The 21,699-nt window shown below is 50.6% G+C and overlaps 5 protein-coding genes across 5 annotated transcripts; 3 read left to right on the top strand and 2 right to left on the bottom strand.

The window, feature by feature from the left end:
- Window positions 1–299: 299 nt before the first annotated feature.
- On the bottom strand, window positions 300–2,298 carry MCH1 (MFS transporter; the record flags this gene model as incomplete). The annotated part of the gene is made up of 3 exons (XM_026761962.1): window positions 300–965; window positions 1,018–1,942; window positions 2,027–2,298. The coding sequence occupies 3 exons, from the start codon at window positions 2,296–2,298 to the stop codon at window positions 300–302; spliced, it is 1,863 nt and encodes a 620-aa protein (XP_026618280.1).
- Window positions 2,299–3,550: 1,252 nt separating this feature from the next.
- CDV56_108194 (inositol polyphosphate kinase KCS1) lies at window positions 3,551–7,721 on the bottom strand (the record flags this gene model as incomplete). Its single annotated transcript, XM_026761813.1, has 3 exons — window positions 3,551–5,513; window positions 5,608–5,681; window positions 5,736–7,721. The coding sequence occupies 3 exons, from the start codon at window positions 7,719–7,721 to the stop codon at window positions 3,551–3,553; spliced, it is 4,023 nt and encodes a 1,340-aa protein (XP_026618279.1).
- Window positions 7,722–10,901: 3,180 nt separating this feature from the next.
- CDV56_108045 (phosphotransferase family protein) lies at window positions 10,902–12,705 on the top strand (the record flags this gene model as incomplete). The annotated part of the gene is made up of 4 exons (XM_026761664.1): window positions 10,902–10,932; window positions 10,992–11,293; window positions 11,355–11,730; window positions 11,792–12,705. 4 exons carry the CDS (start codon window positions 10,902–10,904, stop codon window positions 12,703–12,705), a joined length of 1,623 nt encoding a protein of 540 aa, XP_026618278.1.
- A 1,274-nt stretch (window positions 12,706–13,979) lies between these two features.
- Window positions 13,980–15,052, top strand: CDV56_107961 (DUF614 domain protein; the record flags this gene model as incomplete). The annotated part of the gene is made up of 2 exons (XM_026761580.1): window positions 13,980–14,763; window positions 14,817–15,052. 2 exons carry the CDS (start codon window positions 13,980–13,982, stop codon window positions 15,050–15,052), a joined length of 1,020 nt encoding a protein of 339 aa, XP_026618277.1.
- A 2,005-nt stretch (window positions 15,053–17,057) lies between these two features.
- On the top strand, window positions 17,058–19,304 carry CDV56_107826 (PalH/RIM21 family protein; the record flags this gene model as incomplete). The annotated part of the gene is made up of 1 exon (XM_026761445.1): window positions 17,058–19,304. The coding sequence occupies one exon, from the start codon at window positions 17,058–17,060 to the stop codon at window positions 19,302–19,304; it is 2,247 nt and encodes a 748-aa protein (XP_026618276.1).
- Window positions 19,305–21,699: the final 2,395 nt, after the last annotated feature.

Genomic DNA, 21,699 nt, shown 5'->3' with positions numbered 1-21,699 from the left:
TGGACTTTGGACTTGTTACGATGCCGTACATGTATACCCTCATATTCTTTCTGGTCGTCATTAGTCCCTTTGTGAGAACGTTGGCATCTGTTATCCTTGGTATGGAGTAGGTTGCATTGGTTTGCTGGGATGTGCAAATACAAACATGATATTCGATAGGTGTCTCACACACATCCGCTGCCGATAATAATAAAATTAACCAAGTGAAAGGGGAAACCCCGCCATTGTCATGAAGACGCTATATCTTTATACCCAACCATCCAGAAACATCTCAAACGCCAAAGTATGGAAAAAATGTATCAAACGACGACACCCCGTCGTCGCCAACCCCTCCAGGCAAGTGTCCACGCAACTACAGCCACCCACACACTGAGGGTGCACCCGACGGCCCAGAGCCCATAGCACCTCCAGCCATGGCACTGTCCGTCCGCCGAGCCGTTCCCTCCTTCCGTCGCGTCCTGGTATCCGCGCGAATAGATGATCCCCCACATCGCGGCACCGGCGGCGGGGACCATGGCCACGATCCCCCAGTTCGTGCCGAAGTTCTCGACCCCCCACACGACGGAAATAATGATGGGGACGAGAGAGAAGGCGCTGCCGTAGCCTAGGCCTACCAGTGCGGTTGTTATGTGGGAGAGACCTGGGTGTTGGAGGGGTAAGGGGGATGAGAGGAGGAGATAGCCGAGGGAGAGGAGGAGGGCTGAGGGCAGAAGGAAGGCGAGTCGCGAGAGGGAGGGTCTGTTTGTGGTTGAACCAGACGATGAGGAGGGACGTCCGGTTTCTATGTTTGCCGGGAAGAGATGATTGGCCCGGGGCGCGAAGAAGTCTGAGAGTGATCCGGTGAGCAGTCGGGCTATTGTTGACGTGAGTGCTATCGTGGTCACATGTGTAGAGGGCAGGCCTGCTGGAGGCGGGGCATTGGGGGGGTATGATTCCGGCGTCAGTGTCTGAATAATTGTGCCCAACTAGGAGGTCAATTAGTTTAATGTCTACTGAAATGGTATGAGGTATACTTACGTTGTTGATGTACGCTTCTCCTGGACCGGTGACCAGGAAGAAGCCGAGTGCAAGCCACCACATGGTCTGGTCTTGCAGGAATAGTCGCGTTTCGAAGTTCAGCAGCCAGTTCTTCTTCCTCCGTTCCTCCTCCTCCCTTTCCTTCTCCAGTCTCGCCGCTTGCCGTTCCTCTTCAGAGAGAGCCAATGATTGCTCCGGGTCCGCCACATCACCGTCAGCAGCTTCAGAAAATGTTCCATAGGCCGCCTGCACTTCGCTTCGAGGCCGGAAAAACTCGCTTTCCTCGAGGAGACCGCTGCGCTCAAGCTCCTCGACTGCCTCATCAATGTACTTCTCCTCTTCTTCGTCATCGACAATTCTCAACCCAAAAGTGCCAATGACTCCAAGACAGAAAAGAAACAAGGCAAGAAACAGAAAGTACCGGAAGACATCCACATCACCACGGCTTCCATCCTCGTGGCGTTCACATAGCAGGTATGTTCCCAGCTGGCTCTGCCACATGCCACTCAGACCGAAACCCGCAATAGGAACGGCAAGCATGATACCCTTGTGCTTGCCGCGTCCAAAGTTCTTAGCGCATGTGGTCACCGCAGCCAGGTACATACAGCTTGTGGCCGTCCCGATAGCGACAAATGCCACAACCATCACCCAGAACGGCCATCCTTCTCCGCCCGCGTCAGGAGGCGGGCCACTCCTATATGCAAAGGCAGCCAGCAGGTAACCTCCTCCAAAGACAAGCCCTGATAGCAAGGCCAGCGGAGAGGGCGTGTATCGATCGCAGAGGTATCCGAACAATGGCACGGGAAGGTACATCGAGATCTCCGCCGCAATCGAAACGGCGTTCACCTGAAGCTGAGTGTAATGGAGTCGAGTGAGGAAAAGAGGCCCGTACAGCGAAAAGGCAGTGATGCTACCGGCTCCCAGACTAAATGGCCACGCTTACTGTCAGTTCATCTACAACGAAGGGCAAACGACAGCATCTACGGATTGCGAGAAAGGGATGGCCAACCAGCTGATCACCCCCCAGACAAAGCTGCACACACGCATCACTTCCATTGCCATCTTACGACGGTCTCTCTCGACGATCTCCTCAACCACATTGTTCAAGAGCCCGTCGGTGCCGTCGTCGAGACTTCGGATAGCGGATAGTCTCGAATCGGAACGCGAACGTCCTTCTCTGGTCCCATCGACGCCGGCGTCAATGTCATGAAGTAGGGGTCGATTCGCATCGAAGTCCCGCTTATCAATGGCTGACTCGTTCTGTTGATCAGAGCCAGTCATTGTGCTTGTGAGTCACCTGCAGCTCTATGGAGCGCAAGGAGATAGCATACGAGACAATTGGTTGAGAATAGTTATAATGTAATATATATATTCAATAAGAAATACCTCTGCCGTCAGTCAGATTGGGTAGTGGCGTTTCAGCGAGATGGACAGTTCCCCAGGCCAGCTGGGGTAAGCAGTTGACGAACTGATATCGGAACTCGGCTTTCACTGCGTCTCGGTAAGATCAAGTAGCAGATTATTATTGTGATACTGGATAGATCAAATGAGTACAAGGAGAGTGTGAGTGATCATTGAGTGCCCTATTCGAACTTTGTTGATCAATGCCACGGACGAGGAGCGGTTTCTTGTTGACAAAAAGGCTGGGCTGGGGGAGCTGGAGGGCACGTCATCCAAGGAGATACACCGCTTATCACTGAGGCACGTGACATTCTCCAATTCAGGCAGCACATGGACGTGCCTCAGGAGCCATCAGTTGATCATGCTTAGGTATCTACACTGGGGGAGGAAAGTAGCAACATTCATCGGGGACGAGGACTACTTGAATTGAAGGATTATGGGATTACATGATTTGAGCTATCTTCATTGGTACCCATTGATGTACATGGACAATCCGAATGCGTCTCATGCCTGCAACCTGTGAAAAAAGAGAGAAAAAAAGACAATAACCCAGGGAATCGGACAAATTCCCGAGAGGTATAATCACTAAGACATGTCCGAGAAGAGAACAACAGCTGGAAAGAAATGAAACCGAAAGAGAAAGGTATGATCTCATACACGCCATCAGAATGGAAGATTCTCCCGAGCAGACGATCCTCCTCTATGATGCTCCAGGCACGGATAGACAAGACTCAAGAGGCGAGCATGGTATCATTATCAATCGTAAGTATCGTATCATCCGTCACTTCAATGATCTTCTAGGACCTCCATGTATTCCCATTCAGATCGCGATGGTGTCATAGCATGCTGATAACGTCATTAGACCGAGTCCAACATGCGGAGAGGTAAGAAGAGAAAGTAAACAGAAACAGAAACATTGCTATCCCAGCACCCTGTCATGCAAAAAAGGACGCCATATCCATGATACTCCGGTGCATTGAGCTGAACATCCGATCAAATGCAGAGCCGCTAACTCCGAGCAAGGAATAGTCATTAGGAATGAGAAAAACAAGAAAGATGAACGGAAAATTAAAAATTGCCCTGCTCAAGCGGACATGCTTGAGGCAGAAGCTAAAGGGGTGGTCGTTTGAATTCAGAAGCTGACTTCACCGGGATCCTCCTCCAACACGCTCTCGTCCCAATACCGGTCCGATGATTCCTCGCGACCGGAATGACGAGATCGGAGAGCGATGGCTTCACCTTCACCCCGCTCAATGAATTCATCTTGAGTCACTTCCTTGAGAATTCGTTGAAAGTACATCCGAAGCGAGCGAAGTCCACGGAGATAACCACGGTCAATATCATCCGGGTGCTGGGGCGGGCAAGGAGCATCTGGGGGAATTTCGTCTTCACCCGTGACGCAATTTGCAAAGTCGACTATCTTCAAATGTACTTCGGTATTGTTGTGTCCATCCTCGGAGGCATGGAGTTGCAGAGGAGCCCGCTTGTCGGCGTTGTGAGTGTCATCGACTTGAGATTTTTCGGCAGGATTTTGTTCGCCGTCATAAAGAATCAGCAAGCTGCTAGCATACAAGCGATAACGCTTGAGCCTGCGAATCATATTCTCCAGCTTTGCCAGCTTATCCAAGATGATGGGGATTTTCTTCGCCACACTCATGTAAGAAACGCCGTCATAAAGGAAGCGTGTGAGGGCATCCTGGAATTGACGCCCAGACTTGAGATCCCGTCCGAAATACTTGTCCTCAAACGTGTATTCCTGCTTCTTTACATTCCAAGTCTGCATGCCGCAGAGTCGGACACCCAGCTGTTGAGAGGTGGTGGACTGGCATTTGCGCCTTTGAGACTTTCTCTTCTTCTCGTTGGCTTCAATACCGTATTGACGGGTCCCCATCTTCAAGTCCAAGACGCAGGGCTTGTTCATACCAGCCGTGAGATCCTCCAGCAACAGGAAAAATTGCACCCTTTCGTCTTTTCTGGTTTGAGCCTCCTTGGGATTAGAAGGGACAATCATTTGAGAATCTTCCTTCGCCTCCAGGCGAACGGAGGGCTTGGACGGACTATCGCGGACGGCGAGTGGTGCAGACGGTACATCTTCAGACCTATCATCCTTGTGGATCGGCGCAATAGAGCCGTTAACATGAGGGTGGCTAGATGAAGGCAAGGGGGCGTCGCCTTCCATCGAAAATATACCATCTTCTTTGTCGCCACCATAGCCATCATCCTCAAAAAACATCAGTTGACCGCCAGCTTTATTTGAGCTAATGCTTCCCCGTCTTTGGAGACCGCTGCCTGAATGCCGTCTTCTGACCCGCCTGGTTCGACTGAGTGAGCTGGCGCGAGGTTGTGGTTTTTCGGTTCGAACCTTCTCGAGACGGTCATGGTTTGCGTCAAGGGCCGTTGAGGCGGAAGACGACAGAGCCGGGCCTTCCTTGGACTGCTTCGAAATGTCAATGCTCAAAGGACTGGGTGCTGTTTCACCGCGCTCCGACGCATAACGACGGAGACTTGCGCTCTGATCCTCGGATAGATTAGCCCGTCGACGGCCACTGTCCGAAGACGTCCTCGGCAAATTCAAGTGACCGCGGGCATGGCGCCGGTGATGATGGATGGCGGGAGGGCTGAAGACCTCTCGAAGGACCTGCTCCTGCAACTTCCTGTTGACCGTTGTCGCACCCCATCTAGCGATGGGCTTCTCCAAGGTGGGAGCGGAAATGTTGCCTGCTGTAGATCCATCGACTGATTGCTTCCCACCGGCCGCGTGATTCCCATTCAAAGATCGCTGACTGCCTGAAGTGACACAATCAGCAGTCCTGGGTCTTTGACAGCGGGTAAACAAATCAGCCGGAATGATATGGCGGTTGTTCTCAAGTATCACCTTGGGGATGATACCGGTCACTTGTTTCTGACTAAAAATTCGTTCTGGCTCCGCATCTTTAGTCTGGCTAGGCTTGCCAATGCTTCGTTTCCTTGAGTGCGTTTCATCGTGAGTGAGCTCCTTGCTGGTTTCAGCATCTGTAGGTTCAGCAGTGTTTTCTGAAGAACCCTTGGGGCGCTTTGAATTCTTTGAAAAGGTCACATTCAGGACACCAATATATCTGAATAGAGGGAATAATTGTCAGCGGGCTCGGTAAGTCAGGATAGGGAGAATGTCAAATCAAATGATATCTTCATAGCTCGGGCCTGCCTTACCTGGGAAGAAACATGAGCATTTCAGGGTGCCTCCGTTCAATTCGCTCGTAGAATTCGTTCTCCCGATTGTTAAGCTGTTTACAAACGGCACGTCTTGAGAAACGAAAAACTGTGGTATGACCACCCACTTGATGTCGATAAGGCTTTAGTTCCACCGCTCCGACGGGGGCTGTCGAGGTGTACTTCCGTCGTGGACGCGGGAAGCGAGAACGCTGAGTTGGAGTGGCGGTCGGGGTCACGTCAGCATCGTCGGTCAAACTCGATTCCTCCTCTCGAGCAGACACGCTACTATCATCCGCAGAGGCGAACTCGGACTCACATGTAGAGTATTCGCCGGTGCGTTCTGAAATGGCGCCAAGAGATTTGTGCTCGTATTCTTCTAGTGTAGGGGAGTGCAAGTCTTGTAGCTCGCCATGGAGGATCCTACTGTCATTTTTAGACCGAAGCGAAATATCCACATGACTACTTTCCTGCCCAATAGGCACGGTATGTACTTTTGGCACCAGAGCAAGACTACTCTTCGGTACCGACTCGTCGAACCGCTCCACGTCTGGCTCATGCTCAGGAAAAGGCTCGACTTGGTCAACTTCTTCGGAGACCGTAACACGCTCATGCGGAAAGTACACAGCAGACGAGATCTGTTCCTCTTCTTCGTCTTCGAATTGGGCTGAGTCCCGACGTTGTTCTCGAAACGTATCGGGTGGCGAGAGCCCATCACCAGATGCACCCTCTGAGAAATAGTCTCTGCCCCCTTCTGCATACTGGGTTGGGATACTCTTCGAGAATGAGGAACCGCGACCACCTCCCGGAGTCAAGTGGAAAGATCTAATTTCCTCCAGCAAACTGCGCGGCAGAGACTTGGGTTGGCGTTTGGTAACATCGTCACTCTGCGTATGCGGCCGATATTCTTGCCTTGCGGTCGGTTCAATGGCCGGAGCGGCGGTTAGTGAAAGCTGAGGTGAACTCTTGGAAATTCGAGGACCAGCGTCCGCCGACGGCAAGTCTCCTGCCTGTGCGTGGAAATGATCCCGAATCTGCTCAGGCTCGGAACAGACGGTGACGTCCGACGTTTCGTCCTGCGTCGAAGGCTCCTCGTGCTTCCCGTCTCTATCTTCCCTCCTTTTGCGGTCAGGTGAGGTCGTATTCTCTTTAAACAAGCCGAGGTAATGACTAGACTTCCGACTACGTACGTGAGAGGTAGGCTCCGCATTTGTCAGACTGGCCTCGATGGAGTTTTCAACCCTGCCGCGTCGGGTCCGACTCAAACTCCGCTCAACTCTAGTCTCGCAATTTCGGTCCCGGGTTTGTTCCCGATATTCATGGTGATGGGATGGCGAGGAAGAGTCTCTCAAGGAGGCAGAGATAAGACTGAGGTTGGGAAAGGAGTCCTCTAGAGGAGTGTGTCTAGTGCCAATACCATCCGAGAAACCTTTTCCAGGGGGAAGGAAACTCTCCCGAACAGGAGCATTCAGTTTCCTGTCCGGTTCCTTGTGATGTGTGTCCCAAGCTACATCTGTTGCAACGGGTCGCAGCGATGAGGGATGGACGGGAAGGGGTGGCGGAACGTAGGTAGAGGAGCGCAACTGATGATTTCTGCGAATGTCGACTTCCATGTGGGAGCGATCGACGTAAGGGCGACGGAAGGGGATTTTGGAAGAGGAAGTTGGCGAAGTGGGCGCATTATCGAGTCCCGGGATCAAGTCGGAAGTCAAGGCATTATCAACATCTTGTATGGGGGGGAGCTGCGGTGTATTACTTGTTTCGTTGTCTGAGGGAAGATAGTGGGTTGCGAAGATGGAATCCCTTTCGGACAGCTGGGGACTGTGAGACCGATCAGAGCGGGAGAGCCTCTCCAGGGGCAGAGTCAAGGCCCTTTTTAGGGTAAAGCCAGATGCAGGTTTGGACCATTGATGAGCGGTGGGGGATTCGGCGCGGGATGGAGAAGGAGCTTGCTGGACATCCTGATGCATGAGCTGCTGGCCGGGAGCGTTGTGGCGACGCTGCTTGCTGGAAGAGAGCTCAGGCCGTGCAGAGCAATCATGTTGGGCAGACGCAGCAGGTGTCACCAGGGTGTCAGGCAAGGTGTTCTCAGATGCAGATGGTGGCCTTGACATGGGGAGGACATTGGTTGGGGGGGGGTGGCTGCACGGAATTGAATGGGAAGCCGAGCAGGGGAAAAGGCGTTGTTGAAGGGAAGATTATGGTTGGTGTTTCATTCAAAGGCGGAAAGCGGATATTATTCTGGCGTCACCGGATTTAGTTTGTTAGTAACTTACACAAGAAGCTAGGTAGGCGGTAGGTAGGGAAAATCGAGAAGATCAAGGAACACCAAGCCACGTTCCGGGGAGAAATAATCTTACAGGCCAGCAAATTCAACGGATTCCTCGGACGGGACAACCTGAAGAGTTAAAATCCGTAATTCAGGTCGTTATCGATGCAGTATGGTTGATCTAGAATCTAGTTGTCCGACTGGGGAAACTGTGGAATGAAGTGATCAATAATGTCTTTTTATTGGTATGTAGTAGTAAGGGAGAGGAGGATGATGGTGTATGGATAGTTGATTTGATCAGAGGAGCATTTCTCAAAGCAGTAAAGAAGGTAGAATGGCAAGCAACGAGGGACTAAAAACGAAGCGAAGCTTTCAATTGGGTTTACTTGGGCGTTTGAGGATGGTGAGATTTTTGGGAACATTCCAAATAGGTATGGAGAGATGAAGAGGACGCGGATCATACACCGCCTTGGTAAGGTACAGAAAAAATAACAACAAAAAAAAGTGAGCATAGTGGACTGGACAGTCTTCTCTTTGTTTCCAATCTCTTCCGTCTGCTTTCTCTCTGTGAATTCGGACATTGTAAAAGAGTCCTTGACAGATCTCATCTTCAGACCAGAGTCCTTTGATAGGTATCAACTATCTAATTACTTGGCTCAATAAGAAGAGAGACACGACGCTAAGAACCACACTTAGTAGGATAGAGTTAAGGACGGGTTTAGGTGCTCTTAATGCAGGTCCAACATGCCAATAAGAACCAAGTCTTCCCAGTCATAGTGCAGAATCATCACTGACCTGAGATTGGGGATTTCCCCAGGAAAAAGGAGCCATGGCTTCTCCATTCTATTCCTCTTCGGGCAACCCTCATCTCCAGCCTCTTTCTAGATCCCTAGATCCCCACATGGTTTTACTGGTTGTACGTACTTGTATGAACACATTGAAAGGAGATGGAAATATCAGGTGAAAGGTGTGGGTAATTTGATTGTTTATTTGTCAATTCCAGTTCTCTGAGCATACCCCAGACATAATTCAGGTGTGTCACTAGGTATGGTACCTAGTTATCTCCCGTATCCCCTAGGCACTGATGACTGTTGACTGATGAGATTAGATATGTTTACCCACGGGACTCGGTCTTACCTTACGTTATCTTTCCAGCTAGATAAGCTGAGCCTGCCTCAATTATCAGGAGGATAAGATCGACATTCTTCACTGTAGAGTGTCGGCAATTATTGACCACTCAATTGGCAGAATACTGTTTTGATAGATTCTCTTATCTAAAGATTTGACAACACTGCGCCATGCAGCCATACTGAAATCCAGAAATGAGACAACCTTTTTGAATCCCTGGCCAATTCCATGCCTCCTACGAGGGGGACTCTTTCTGAAACTGAGAAAAACAACTGGCCTCTGGAACCCAATAAAGAATGGTTGATTGTTATATTGATACCATTTACGCATCAATAATAATGCCCCTCTGTTCAAATTCCACCGAGTTGCGAATGCGCATGACTGGCTCAGCCTCAGAAACGCCAACCATTAGACAACGTGAGCAACCTGCTGGCCACGAGGTTTCCCACCTCCCCCGAAACTCCACCCCTCCATACCTATCCTGTCGATCCGACTGGTATGTCGAGATGGAACAGTCGCTAAGAGGATCGATGTCCCGCATATTATTCAGATATACTCATCACAGCCTCACCGGTCTCAGAAAACAGAGTCTATCAAGATATCCTTGTTTCTTCCCTTGCGTCATATCTTTGGTATGTCCCTTCTCAGTCATCCGCATTTCTACTCTCGGCTCCTGAGCCTCTGAGCCTCTGAGCTTCTGATGCTGGCAATTCGGACACAGGGTATCCTTGCTCTCAAGTCCATTGCTGTAGCATCGCGGTGTCATATTTAATATCGCTAATCATCGCCTGGGGATATTTGCTCCTCCATCTGGTGAGGTACATAATTGGGCTGCTCCTCATGCCCAATCCCGCCTCCATTATTTGAGACTGGTAGAAGTCTTCCCATACCATCTTAATTTCCAACAGCAGAACAATCCACAAGGAATCATTTATCCTCGCAAGTGATCGTTGCCTGTGACCTGTCACATATGCGATACGATCAGTCTACAGCCGATCTCTCGATGTCTGTATTCCTTATCCGGAACTTCTTCTGCCCGCAATCATGCATCTAGGCATCTGAGACTTAGTTCCGAAGGTAACCAAGATTTTGATGCAGCATACTGTCGTTTTATGAATCGCTGCGGTGCTACTGGTGGTGCTACTTATGGTCGTAGTGCAGCTTGGCTGGAATTGCGTTACTTGGCTCGGGGAGACGATATGTAGACGCTCAGGACTGGCGCAATATATTCGGCCTATGGCGCCTCTTTGGTGATTCTCTCTTCGTCTGTTGCACATACCTGGCCTTGGAAGAGTGGACTTATCGGCCAGTTTGCTTTGAGCGACAAGCTCGCTGGTGCACCACCCGTTTGGGGACGGTTTGTGTGAGATGTGATTTTCCTTCAATAATATCAGCTCCCACCAATTCTTGAATTGCCCTTCCAGCTTATGAAATGCTTTATCGGGAATCACCTTACGACCTCGTCATGGCGTTCAAGGTATTTTGACGGTGAAAGCAGACTACTAATACAACAGCCGCCAGGAAATTTAGTAGCTTACCCTTTGAATTAATCCGAGATGAATAGTCTGTACTGAAAATACCACCGTCTTCGTATACTACCTGTTCTAGCACAGCTAGAGAAGCTTAACTCCTATCTCCTGCTTAATGCTTTCAATATTTAAGCATCCCTTCCTCTCACACCTCTTTATCTATTATGCAGCACTCTCCTCAGCTAATTAAGTCAGGAACTTAACTTCAGCTGACTCCGCTCATCCTGCGCACCAAGTCCATTCTTCCAGTTACTGATTGACGAGTTCATTTGTCCCAGCTGAATCAATGTTTTTTTCGCTCTGTGGGATTTCTTCGAATTCCAGCTATTATTTCCCCAAGATCAAGGTCAAACGTCGCGCCCAGGGTAATGAAACGAACATCCTCCACCAGAGAATACGGTAAAGATTGCTTTAGGCACATTAGTCTGTCTCAAATGCAAGATTCTGACATTTCCTAGATGAGGGCTCTGACTCTGACTATTACCGCTACACTGCTGGACGTTGGTTGTTTAACGAGGCTCAGCAGCTTGAGGCTCGCTATGTTCAGTTCAACATAAGCTCATTAGTAGCGATCGCTGCAAGATGCCTCGGCCAGGAGCCTGCATCATGCATCAGAATTGAGAAACTGCCGGAAGGGAACTTTAATAAGAGTCTTCTTCTTACTATGGCCAATGGATCCCAAGTCGTCGCGCGGGTTCCTAAACCCAACTCTGGTATTCCACACTACACAACCGCCAGCGAAGTCGCGACGATGGATTTTGTCTGTGCACAAAGCACCCTTTCATTTTTGCAGTGTTCTCTTACACACTAACTATTTTCAGGTGAGAAATAAGCTTGGTATGCCAGTCCCGAAGGTGCTCGCTTGGAGCTCACGCGCATCAGACAACCCAGTCAGGGCAGAGTACATCATTATGGAGAAAGTGCCTGGCTCTTCTCTTGCACACGTCTGGCCGCATTTGAGCAATGAACAAAAGAGGGATATTATCCAGGCCATTGTTAAGTTCGATGTTAGAGTAGTGAACCACCCCCGTGGTGGCATTGGTTCTTTGTACTATCCCAACGATATCCCAAGTGGGATCAAGCACCTACCAGCTCTAGGCTCGAAGGATACTTGTCGACGCTGGGTCCTCGGACCTACCACGGATCGACGCTTTTTTGATGATGGAAGAGGAGAGCTCTGTTTGGACCGGGGCCCTTGTAAGTTCTGCTTTTGTTTCTCTTACTGCATACTCTGATTTGAATAACTGATTTACCTCAGGGAACACTGCACAAGAGTACATAAGAGCAATCTGTTATCGGGAGATGGAGGCCATCCGGAACGCAAGGCGGCCCCTCCGACCTGAAGGAATTGTTGGCCCTGGGGGGTATCAACCTGATTGTGCTCTCAAGCTTTCGGTGTGCCGCGACGTTCTAAAGGTTGTCGATCATATCCTGCCGCATGACGGCTGTCAAGCACCTGTTCTGTGGCACAAGGACTTAAATCTGGACAACATCTTCGTGGACCCGGAGAGGCCTACGGAGATTGTTGGACTGATTGACTGCCAGAATGCCCATGTCGCGCCCCTATTTGATCAGGTCACGCATCCTGCTTTTCTGGACTACAAGGGACCGAAGCTCGAAGGTCTCAAGACACCTACTCTACCGGAGAACTTTGAAGAGCTTGATGATGATGCAAAGAAATATACAAAGAAATTGCTTGTCGATCAGACTCTATACAAATACTACGATCTTTACTCCGCTTCTCTGAATGTGCCTGCCTATCGTGCTTTGAGATATCAGGAGACGCTGCAGGGAGAAATTGTCACCCTTGTTGGCATGCTCTTGAACGATGGAGAACCCGCCCTACAAGGACTCCTGATGAAACTCGCCAGCACATGGGATCAACTTATCAGCAGCAAGGGAGGTCCTCCGTGCCCTCTAGCGTACTCCGCTGCAGACATCGAGCGCCAGCAGGAATTAGAGAGAAAGTGGGTAGACGGGATGAGACTAATGGACGATGTACTAGAATCATTAGGCGGAGCTACTCGCGGATGGGACGGTTGGGTGAGTCATGAGGATTATGAGGCCCTCAAGCAAAAACTTGCTGTTGTTCGAGAACAGTTCATTGAGCATTTTGCTGGCGATAATAAAGAAGAGGCTGAGGCGTGGGCATCAGCATGGCCATTTCAATGAGGGTTGCCACCCATCATTTATCCCGGCAGATATCTCAAGAGAGTCAGTCAATCACCCCTATTAGTTTAATGACACTGTCTTGTAAGCTCTAATGTCTTGAAGTCCAAGTCAGCTCATAATCCTCAGCCTGATGCCTTTGCTGGCTCTCAGACAACTGATCTCTGTCTATTCTGAATTGAAAACTGGGTAGGCTTTTTGTCTCATGCTCTATGTCCTATGTGGATTGAGGAATGATTGTCCTAGCATGACTTGCAAAGCAGTTATTATTGCCTGTTGATATGGTCCAGCAAGTCGGTACAGACGTAGGCACATAGGCCAATAAGCAATTGTCTTATCATGTGTGTGTGTGTAGGTGTGTGTGTGATTATTTAACGGCTGTGGCAACATGGCCGATTCGCTCCGGCTCGTTTCCACATCAAGAATAAGAACTTCAACTACCTAAGTCTCCCTTCGATTCGCTTTGGCTCATTGGTTGTTTTGTTCATTCCGCTTAAGGATGCAAAACCGTCTGCAACCGGGCAGGAGATTCTCACATTTGCTCTTTGCGTCAATATCCAACGAACCCAAGATCTCGAATACGAGACGATTTGCCTCTCAAAACTGTCACAATATTGCGGCGTAGTGAACTTACCTACAAATTGCTCCTATTCTTCCATTATGATTGGTAGAACAGCATTTTTGGCACTATCCGATGTGACAGCGACAGGGCAGCGATGTGATGAAAAGCAGTCCAACGGGATGTTCCGAATGGGCGCCAGGCCAACCACTGCTGTGACTGGTGAGCAGTGATGGCACCTACTGCAGGCTAAGCAGTTGGTGCAACAAGTTCTCATGAAACCCAAAGCACGAGATACATTGAGTTCTGACCATTTGGAGACCAAGCATCCACCCCCGCAGCATGATCGAAGTACCTCTCAGCGCTTTTGGTCTCCACTCAGTTGCGCCTGTTACTCCATGAAGCACACACTTAATGTCTCTATCTCCCTGATTGATGTCGCCGGATCTTATCATCGCATTTGCGTCTCGTTTCAGCACCCGAATCCCTAGTCCTGTTGTTTCTGACCTCCTCTATCAAGGAGCGAAAAGAGCCTGCGCAATTCTGATGCATGTAATGAGACCGACTGCACCAGGCTGAACGAAGCACACGCACAGCAACCTTATCCTGTCGAGAGCGCTTCGGCAGTCGCCAAGCGATTGCTTATGTCGAATTAAGCATTTTCAGTCCGGACGGGAGATTAGAGGCGTTCGTCGCTAGAAGCAAGTATACCATCACAATGGACCGGCAATTACGATTGGACACCTCCTTTGGTGTGGGAGCTCAAAGATACTCTTTTATTGAGACGCCGTTAGAAATGCAACCTTCGGGACAAAGGATAGAGCGACAAGTACCGCTGCCAGAGCCAGAGCCAGAGACCGGAGAAAATGCTTGTCCAATTCAGCAGCAGGTCACCGCAACGGAAGACGTTCAACCATTGTTCAATGAGAAGGCTCAACTTCAGCATGAGCCTGCTGCCTCTGTCTACGGCGGTGGTCCGCCCATTGGGCAGCACCCTGCGCATTATGCTCCCTATGCGGAGGATGCACCACAACAGGCGCAGTTTGATACCGCTGCACCAGCATACTCGTACAGCGCTCGCCCCGATCCACCGGGACCACTTCCAGTCAAGACAGACCCTGAAGCCTCAGGACAATTCTCGGAGTATCGAAAGATAACTGTTGCGCCTGACGAGAACCCATTACATTCTCCCCACTTGCCACGCTTTCCTCCACCGATCGTGACCAGCGCGCCACACACAACTACGCTAATGTCCTATCATCAACCGGGACAGATTGCACATCCCAACCAGGTTGTCAATGGTGGAACCTGGAGTCACGGTTTATGCGAATGTTCTAGCATTGGGACATGTTGTCTTGGACTTTTGTGTCCTTGTATACTCTACGGGAGGACGCAGTATCGCCTTTCGATGAAATCGAAAAAAGAGAACCCAACCAATATGCTAGGCTACGAAACATGCAACGGCTCGTGTACGGCCATGGCCTTGCTATGCGGATGCCAATGTGAGTTTTCCAGTCAAACTGACAGCAAAGTTCGATACTCAATTTGAAAATAGGGCTGCTGGCTACGGTGCAGCACACACGGACACGCAAAGCGTACGGTATTAGAGGCAATGTTGGGTCCGATTGTGTGCGAGCGACATGCTGCACATGTTGCACGCTCATACAAGACGAAAAGGAATTCAAGACGCGGGAAGAAGAGCGAGAAAGAGCTGCTAGGGCCACCGGGCAGGCGCTGGTATCACCATATGCAGCGCCCCTGCAGATGTCCTATGGCCAGCCGCCGAGATAATGTCGGCCCATGTCGACCATAGATCGACAGGTAAGATAATTGACAGCGTATGAATCTGTCAAGCGGATCCTTTTGAGGTCTTGTCCTCGTTTGGACGAGAGATACTTTTTCTCCGTCAGGACGACGAAACACGTTCATTTCCTTGCCACCTTATTTTCTCGGGGCGTTCCACTGGCTGTCTTACGTGCGGTCTATTCAATTCCTCTCTGTCTTCCGTTATGATCTTCACCTTTTAGCATTGAGCGAGCGATAACCCTAGCTCCGGCGTTGGATCGTGTTTTAGCGGCATCTGGAATCTTGCCGAATTATCAGGCAATGCATGTACGTATGTAGTCCAAAGAAATATGATGCGATTTTCATTTTCAAATCACATTTATGCTCTGTTCCCTAGAAGATCAGCGTGTCGATCATGGATTGTATATGATTAGCACGAAGATCCTGCTCTATCCCGAATATGTAGCTATGCCAATGTACTTTGGCGAATGGCCCAAAATTTCCCAAACTCATCGCTCTTACCAATGCACGACGGAAAAGCTAGCAAGTGAAGCAGTTCTAGCCAGCTCGAAAGTCAAAAGCAATCCTGTTAGCCGATCCAAGGAGACGGCGTGTAGCTCAATGGTGTCCAGGTGATTCAGAATTTGAGGTTCAAGGTTACACATATCTTTTGCCGTATTTACCTGCATCCGATTGGGACAAAAATAATTCCGCGGTGAGAATATTTTATATCGCTTGTTCTATGTCGCATGTTCAAGTCAATATAGACCCGGAGTCACAGATCCTTCCATATCATGGGCTACGCGGGGGCAGCTAGGACCAGTCAGTCAGAGCATGAGGCGTTTTGTTCACTAATCTTCATGACTCTACTGGGTTTCAAGATACAGCAGGCATTTGGATAGATTTCATGGAAAGGGAACGTGTCCCTTCTGTGTCAGCATGTTTGACATCAGGGAGCTGAATGAAGCGCTCTACCCAGGACAGGTAGTATACTCACATGCATGCACATGGCTGCTGTGGAACACTTTCCTTCAACGATGAGGTCTAGATTTGGCGATGAAATTCAAGCGATAGAATATAGAAGTTACTGAGGTTGCGATACAAGTGCCCTAAGAAAGTAGTGATGGAGGTGTCTGCAGACGAAATTATAAGACAGTGGTAGTCAAGCAACTCTCAGATTTGCAGAGAATCTGCATGGCGAATTGCTCATCAGCTACTCCGTATATCAGTCAGTAAATATCTACCATGGTACAAAACGATCTGTTGAACTCGGAGAAAATCTGCTCATCAGCTGAAATGTTGGCATGTTGGCTTACTGTGCAGTGTTCAGCGGCCATAAGAAATCTGGACCACGGTGGCGGATTGTTCATCGGATCGCACCGAGTCTTGGCCTCCTCTCTCCTTAGCCGGGCGAATATGACTATGCGCACCTCACTCCGCATCCCAATCCTCGTACAAGCATTTTCCACATTTCTCTTTGACATCTTGTGTTGTCTACCCTACACAATCATCTCTGAACTCTGATTCTCATAGCACGAGCCGATCTTGATACTCTCTCCGCGCCTTCACACTTGTCTGTTGCCACCGTCGTATCGAGACCCGACCACTGGCGCATGACCACATTCATTAGAACGGTGCCATAATGGGGGTTTGAGGCATGTTCCATCTGTTTGCGTGAATGGTCATCGAGAGAAGTTTTATCGCATGATATTCTGGCTTTTATGAATCCCTTGAAACCGACGACGACGTAAGACGTCTTCAGAGTCTGGCTGACCATGGGGGATGATGCTCGTCTAACTCCCCGCCAAATATGGGCTAATCCAACGACAACCACCACCAAGTCTTATTCGCCAGGCTGTACTCCCTTTCTGCTTCCTAGTGATGGTATGTGATCGTTGTTAATGCCTCCTAACCGCCAGTTGGGCAGTCACTTGTATTTTCGTGTCGTTGCGTCACTATAGGCGCCTTAGGTCTCCCCCCAACTCTAGCTGACTTGTCGCGTCCGTTGCGCATGCTTCTAGGCTATGTCTATCTTAACCGGTCCTTTGCAATCACCCTCACAGAAAATGCCGTCTTCGAGCCTGTGTGTACGAGTCAATCAACCGATACCCGGCAGCCATCTCCCCTCCTTGACACCCGTGATCCCTTCTACTCTTCCGTCACTCCGCAATTATACGCTATCGGATGCGCGACCGTCGTGAGCTATCTCCTCGTCATAATCCTACTCATCACACCACGAACGTTTTATGTTGGAGGTCCCGGTGGCGGCGCCAATTTCTTGGGGCGCCATGGCATGATCAGCGGATCATATAGCGGCAATTCCTCGGTGGTCGGCGTTGGTGGAAGACCGTGGCTACAGAAAGTAGCTGCGATATTGGTGGCGGTATCGTTGACTATCGCGTCTGCGGACTCGTTCCGGGTCGCTGAGCGGCAGTATAACTACGGTTATTCCGATGCCGAAGCGCTCACCGAGGAGGTCATCGATGGCACGGAGATCCGCGTGGTCAGAGTTATATCGAGCACCTTCCTCTGGCTGGCCCAGGTGCAGACGCTGATTCGATTATTCCCGCGACATAAGGAGAAGATCATGATCAAATGGGCCGGATTCGCGTTAATTGTCCTGGACACCATATTTAGCATTCTGGATAAGTTCTTGGTCAAGACCAATACTACGCGGCCTCGGCTCTACGACGATGCGATTCCCGCGCTCAGCTATCTGTTTGAGCTCGCGCTCAACCTTCTATACGCCGCATGGGTGATCTTCTATTCACTATCCAAACACCGATATGCCTTCTTTCACCCAAAGATGAGGAATATCTGCTTGGTCGCACTTTTATCTTTATGTGCTGTTCTCATACCTGTCATTTTCTTCGTTCTGGATATCGCGAAAGAGGAAATTGCCGGTTGGGGTACCTACATACGATGGGTTGGATCTGCGGCTGCGAGTGTCGTGGTTTGGGAGTGGGTGGAACGAATTGAAGCACTGGAACGGGACGAAAGGAAGGATGGCATTCTCGGGAGGGAGTTATTCGACGGAGACGAAATGCTGGAAGTCACACCATCGGAAGAGGTCGACTGGCCTCGCCAGACCTATGGTGGAGGCGATCGGGGCGGGGGAACCGGTATGTCCTCGGGATGGGGAGGTGTCATGGGGTTGGCGCATCGACCTCTGCGCACAAGGGTTGGTCTACCCCGTGGTAACCGCAAGCCGGACAAACAACGCAAAACTGTTGGTTCCAATGTGCGACATCTCGGAGCTGGACGGCCGACACCGCCCCCTGCGGCTGCCACTCCAGTTAGTCGGGCGGATACCACGAGTGCAGCCAGCACCGTCTATAATGTCCATTACCACCCGGTGTCGAGCCCGACGCCTCCTGTCGTGATGCCTCATATGGAAGAGGAAGATGAATATGGAACAGACCAGCTGAAGGAAATGGCCATGAAAACCGAGGAAGGAGAAGCTGACGTCGCTCAGCCGCGTCTTTCAGCACAGCAGACCCGCGAAGAGTCCCCTCAGATCGTCAATATGGACCACCGTTGGCGAACGATTCTCAATCCCTTCAAGAAGAGGCATGCCTGTCTGCCCAGGGAAGTTGCCTCAGCGCAGGCAGACGAGGATCCTTCGACTGCGCAGGAAGATTTGTATGGCGAGGAAAGTGACGAGCAGCATGCTGCACGCGGCGAACACGGACACTTGTTCCCATTTAACTTCAGAATCAGGCCTGGTTCTGATAAGCGAGACGTGGATGCTTCCCTCCCCGTGACCGTCATTCCTGCAAGACGCCGGGGCCAGAATACATGGTCCCCGCAATGGCTGAACGATGCAAACATACTGGAACCGACGCCCAATCGTCTCGTCCGTTCCGACCGCTCCGATCTGCCTGTGAGGGTGATCCAGCCGCAGACTCGAACTGCCGCTCCGTGGAATATGCCTGAGGGGGATTCAATTTTCGGCAATGTCAACTATGAACTGCGCTATGATCCGGAAACTGCGGCGCTTATCGGGCCTGATGATCATCATTCACAGCAACAAGCTGCAGCAGACACGACCCGCAATGTAGACGGTCAACCTGTTGATCAGGTAGCAAGTGGACCTGCGGGACATGATGCTCCTGATTCTCAGCACGAGAGCCAAAACAGCGGTCCAACTGAGCAGCAATCATTGTCGGCGCCGTCACAGCAGGGTGAGCGATATTCCCCTAATCACCAGGGTCCTCGAGATGATCCAAGTCAAGGCGGCACACGATCCGAGCGATAGCTGTTAGTATTGCGCACTGCACGACCTTCGCTTGTCTTTCATTGGCCGGGTCCTCTTTTCATTCCCATATTACTTTCGACGGTTAATTTAGCGAGGAGTCGGGGGTCATTCACCACATGGTAATCGGTTTCTTTCTTTTTCCTCTTTCGATGATACGTTGTCACTCTTAGATACGAGCTGGATCTATGTGCACAGCGTCTCGTCGCTTATGAATGCGCATCACTTGAATATTCGGGAAAGGTAGAGCAACTGGCGCGTTTACAGAAGCAGTCGCTGTTTAAAAGATACCCTTGGAATCTTTCTGTCACATAACCATAACAAAAATCCATGAATCTTTAATATTTCGATCTGCTTGCCGTTCTCAGTATTCTCAGTACTTCGACTTCGTAGATAGACCACCGTGGTAATGGAGTCATAATAATGTAGCCTAATTAAGCCTCACAAGCCGTCTCTCGGGAACTTTTAGATCCGCGCAGATCGAAAAAGTTGCTTCCCGCACCGCCTCGACTGAATTGTCATCCACCTGCTGTGGTGATCTTCGGCCAGACCCTCGATGCCTAGCCCCCTTGTCCAGAACCGTACCTCGTGTCAGTCAATGCTGCGACTCCATCATCGGGCGTCGCATCATGGCGGCCGTCAATCGGAATATGTTTGATGCCAGCATCACGACGGAGCGGCCGCATGGTGCGTCATTGCTAGTTCTGCCGCTGAATCTGCTCGCTCTCATTATAGCTCAGGTTTGCTGTCCCAGAACGTGTTGTTTTTTGATAGGAAGTGATGAAATCTGACGCAATTTGATACATACAGCTCGATAATACCGGCGACATTGCCCGTCTGTGCAGAACATGTCGGGTTCTCAATTACATGGCGCTCCCGCAGCTCTACAAGAACATCACCTTGACCTCCTACGACAAAATCCGATACCGCGGGGATGAGCCCGAAGGAATCGGCAGCGCCAGTCCCTTCTCCATGGGCCTCAATGCTGTCATTACGAGACCCTACGCCTCGCTGGTGCGGTCGCTGATGCTGCGCGGAGACTGGCGGGAGAATGAGCTGGAGGAACACGCGCGGGTCGGCCGGGTGCCGGACTCGTCGATGATGTTGAACATCGCGGTGCGGGCGGCAGTCGATCGGATGACGGAGCTGGAGAGTTTCAGCTGGGAGCTGAGCACGAAGATGCTCGAGACGGTGTACCTGGGGCTGGCGCAGCGGCCGAAGCTCACCTCCCTCACTGTGCGGTTTCCCTCGAGTCGGCACCCGCGGCCGACGATCGTTATACCCCCGATGCCTCACCTGCGCTCGCTAAAGATCACGCATATCGATCCGCTGTGCTATCCCGATGATATCTCGACTCTGTTGTGGAAATGTAAGAAATTGCGGGAGCTCAAGATGCACTGGTCGCCGCGCATGCGCATCGAGCAGGAGCCCAGCGTCATGCTGCATGATTACTTCCGCAAGTGCATTGCCGCTAGGCAGCCGTTGAAGGTCAAGAAGCTGGCGCTTCAGAATCTTTATGCCCGTCACAGCGAGGACTTCAAGGTTGCGCTTGACCCCAGTGCGCTCGAAGATATGACGTTTCTGAGCGAATGCGGATCGGATAGCGCCAAATCGCTGAATACGTTTTTTGACAGCAGCTGGCCCACCGGTCCTCCCGGTGAAGTGAATTTCAAATCGCTCAGACAAGATTCCATCTCCAAGAGACATGCTGAATTCTTGTCGTATTTCACCGGCCTGGAAAGGTTGTATTTCGTCAGTGCATCGCGCGATTCACCTGACAATGTCAACTCCCCCCGGCGATTACTCCCGTCTTCGGCGCTCACGCCGCCGTCCTTCGATCATACTACCAATTCAACTCTGAGCGCCTCTACTGAGGAAACTCCTGTCGCTTCGCCGGTGTCGAATACCGGCCTGCAGGCTAGCATCCGTGATATCTACCTGAATAACATCATCATGAACCACTCCGCAACCCTACGCCATCTTCTACTCCCCTCTCGCTGGCCACTCTCAGCGTCCACAATAGCTCGTCTTGTTCATGCCAGTCCGCAACTGGAGCAACTGGCTTTGGCAGCAGATCTTTCCAGTATAGATACTTTGGGTCTTGTACTCCCATTTCTTCGCAATCTAGTCGCTGTTCGCCTGCTTATCCCGACTGGCCCGGGGTCTTCGCCATCGGCTGGAAGCGATGCACCACGACTCACGAAGCATGTTCCAGAGCACTCGTCGAAATCTTCGTCATCTACATCAAATCTGTTTACCTCGGCACGAACTCTTGCTGATATTGTCGAGCTGGACGATCAGATCCTTACGGAAAAATTCAGCGAGTCACTAGCGGATCAGCATCTATTCCGCCAGTTGAAGATTATCGGCATGGGCCACAAAGCCTGGCAATTAGGCG

Source organism: Aspergillus thermomutatus, assembly GCF_002237265.1.
Source record: "Aspergillus thermomutatus strain HMR AF 39 chromosome Unknown NODE_10, whole genome shotgun sequence".
Taxonomy (NCBI): Eukaryota; Fungi; Ascomycota; class Eurotiomycetes; order Eurotiales; family Aspergillaceae; genus Aspergillus; species Aspergillus thermomutatus.
Note: the sequence above shows the minus strand (reverse complement) of the source record. Positions and strands in the feature narration are given on the sequence as shown.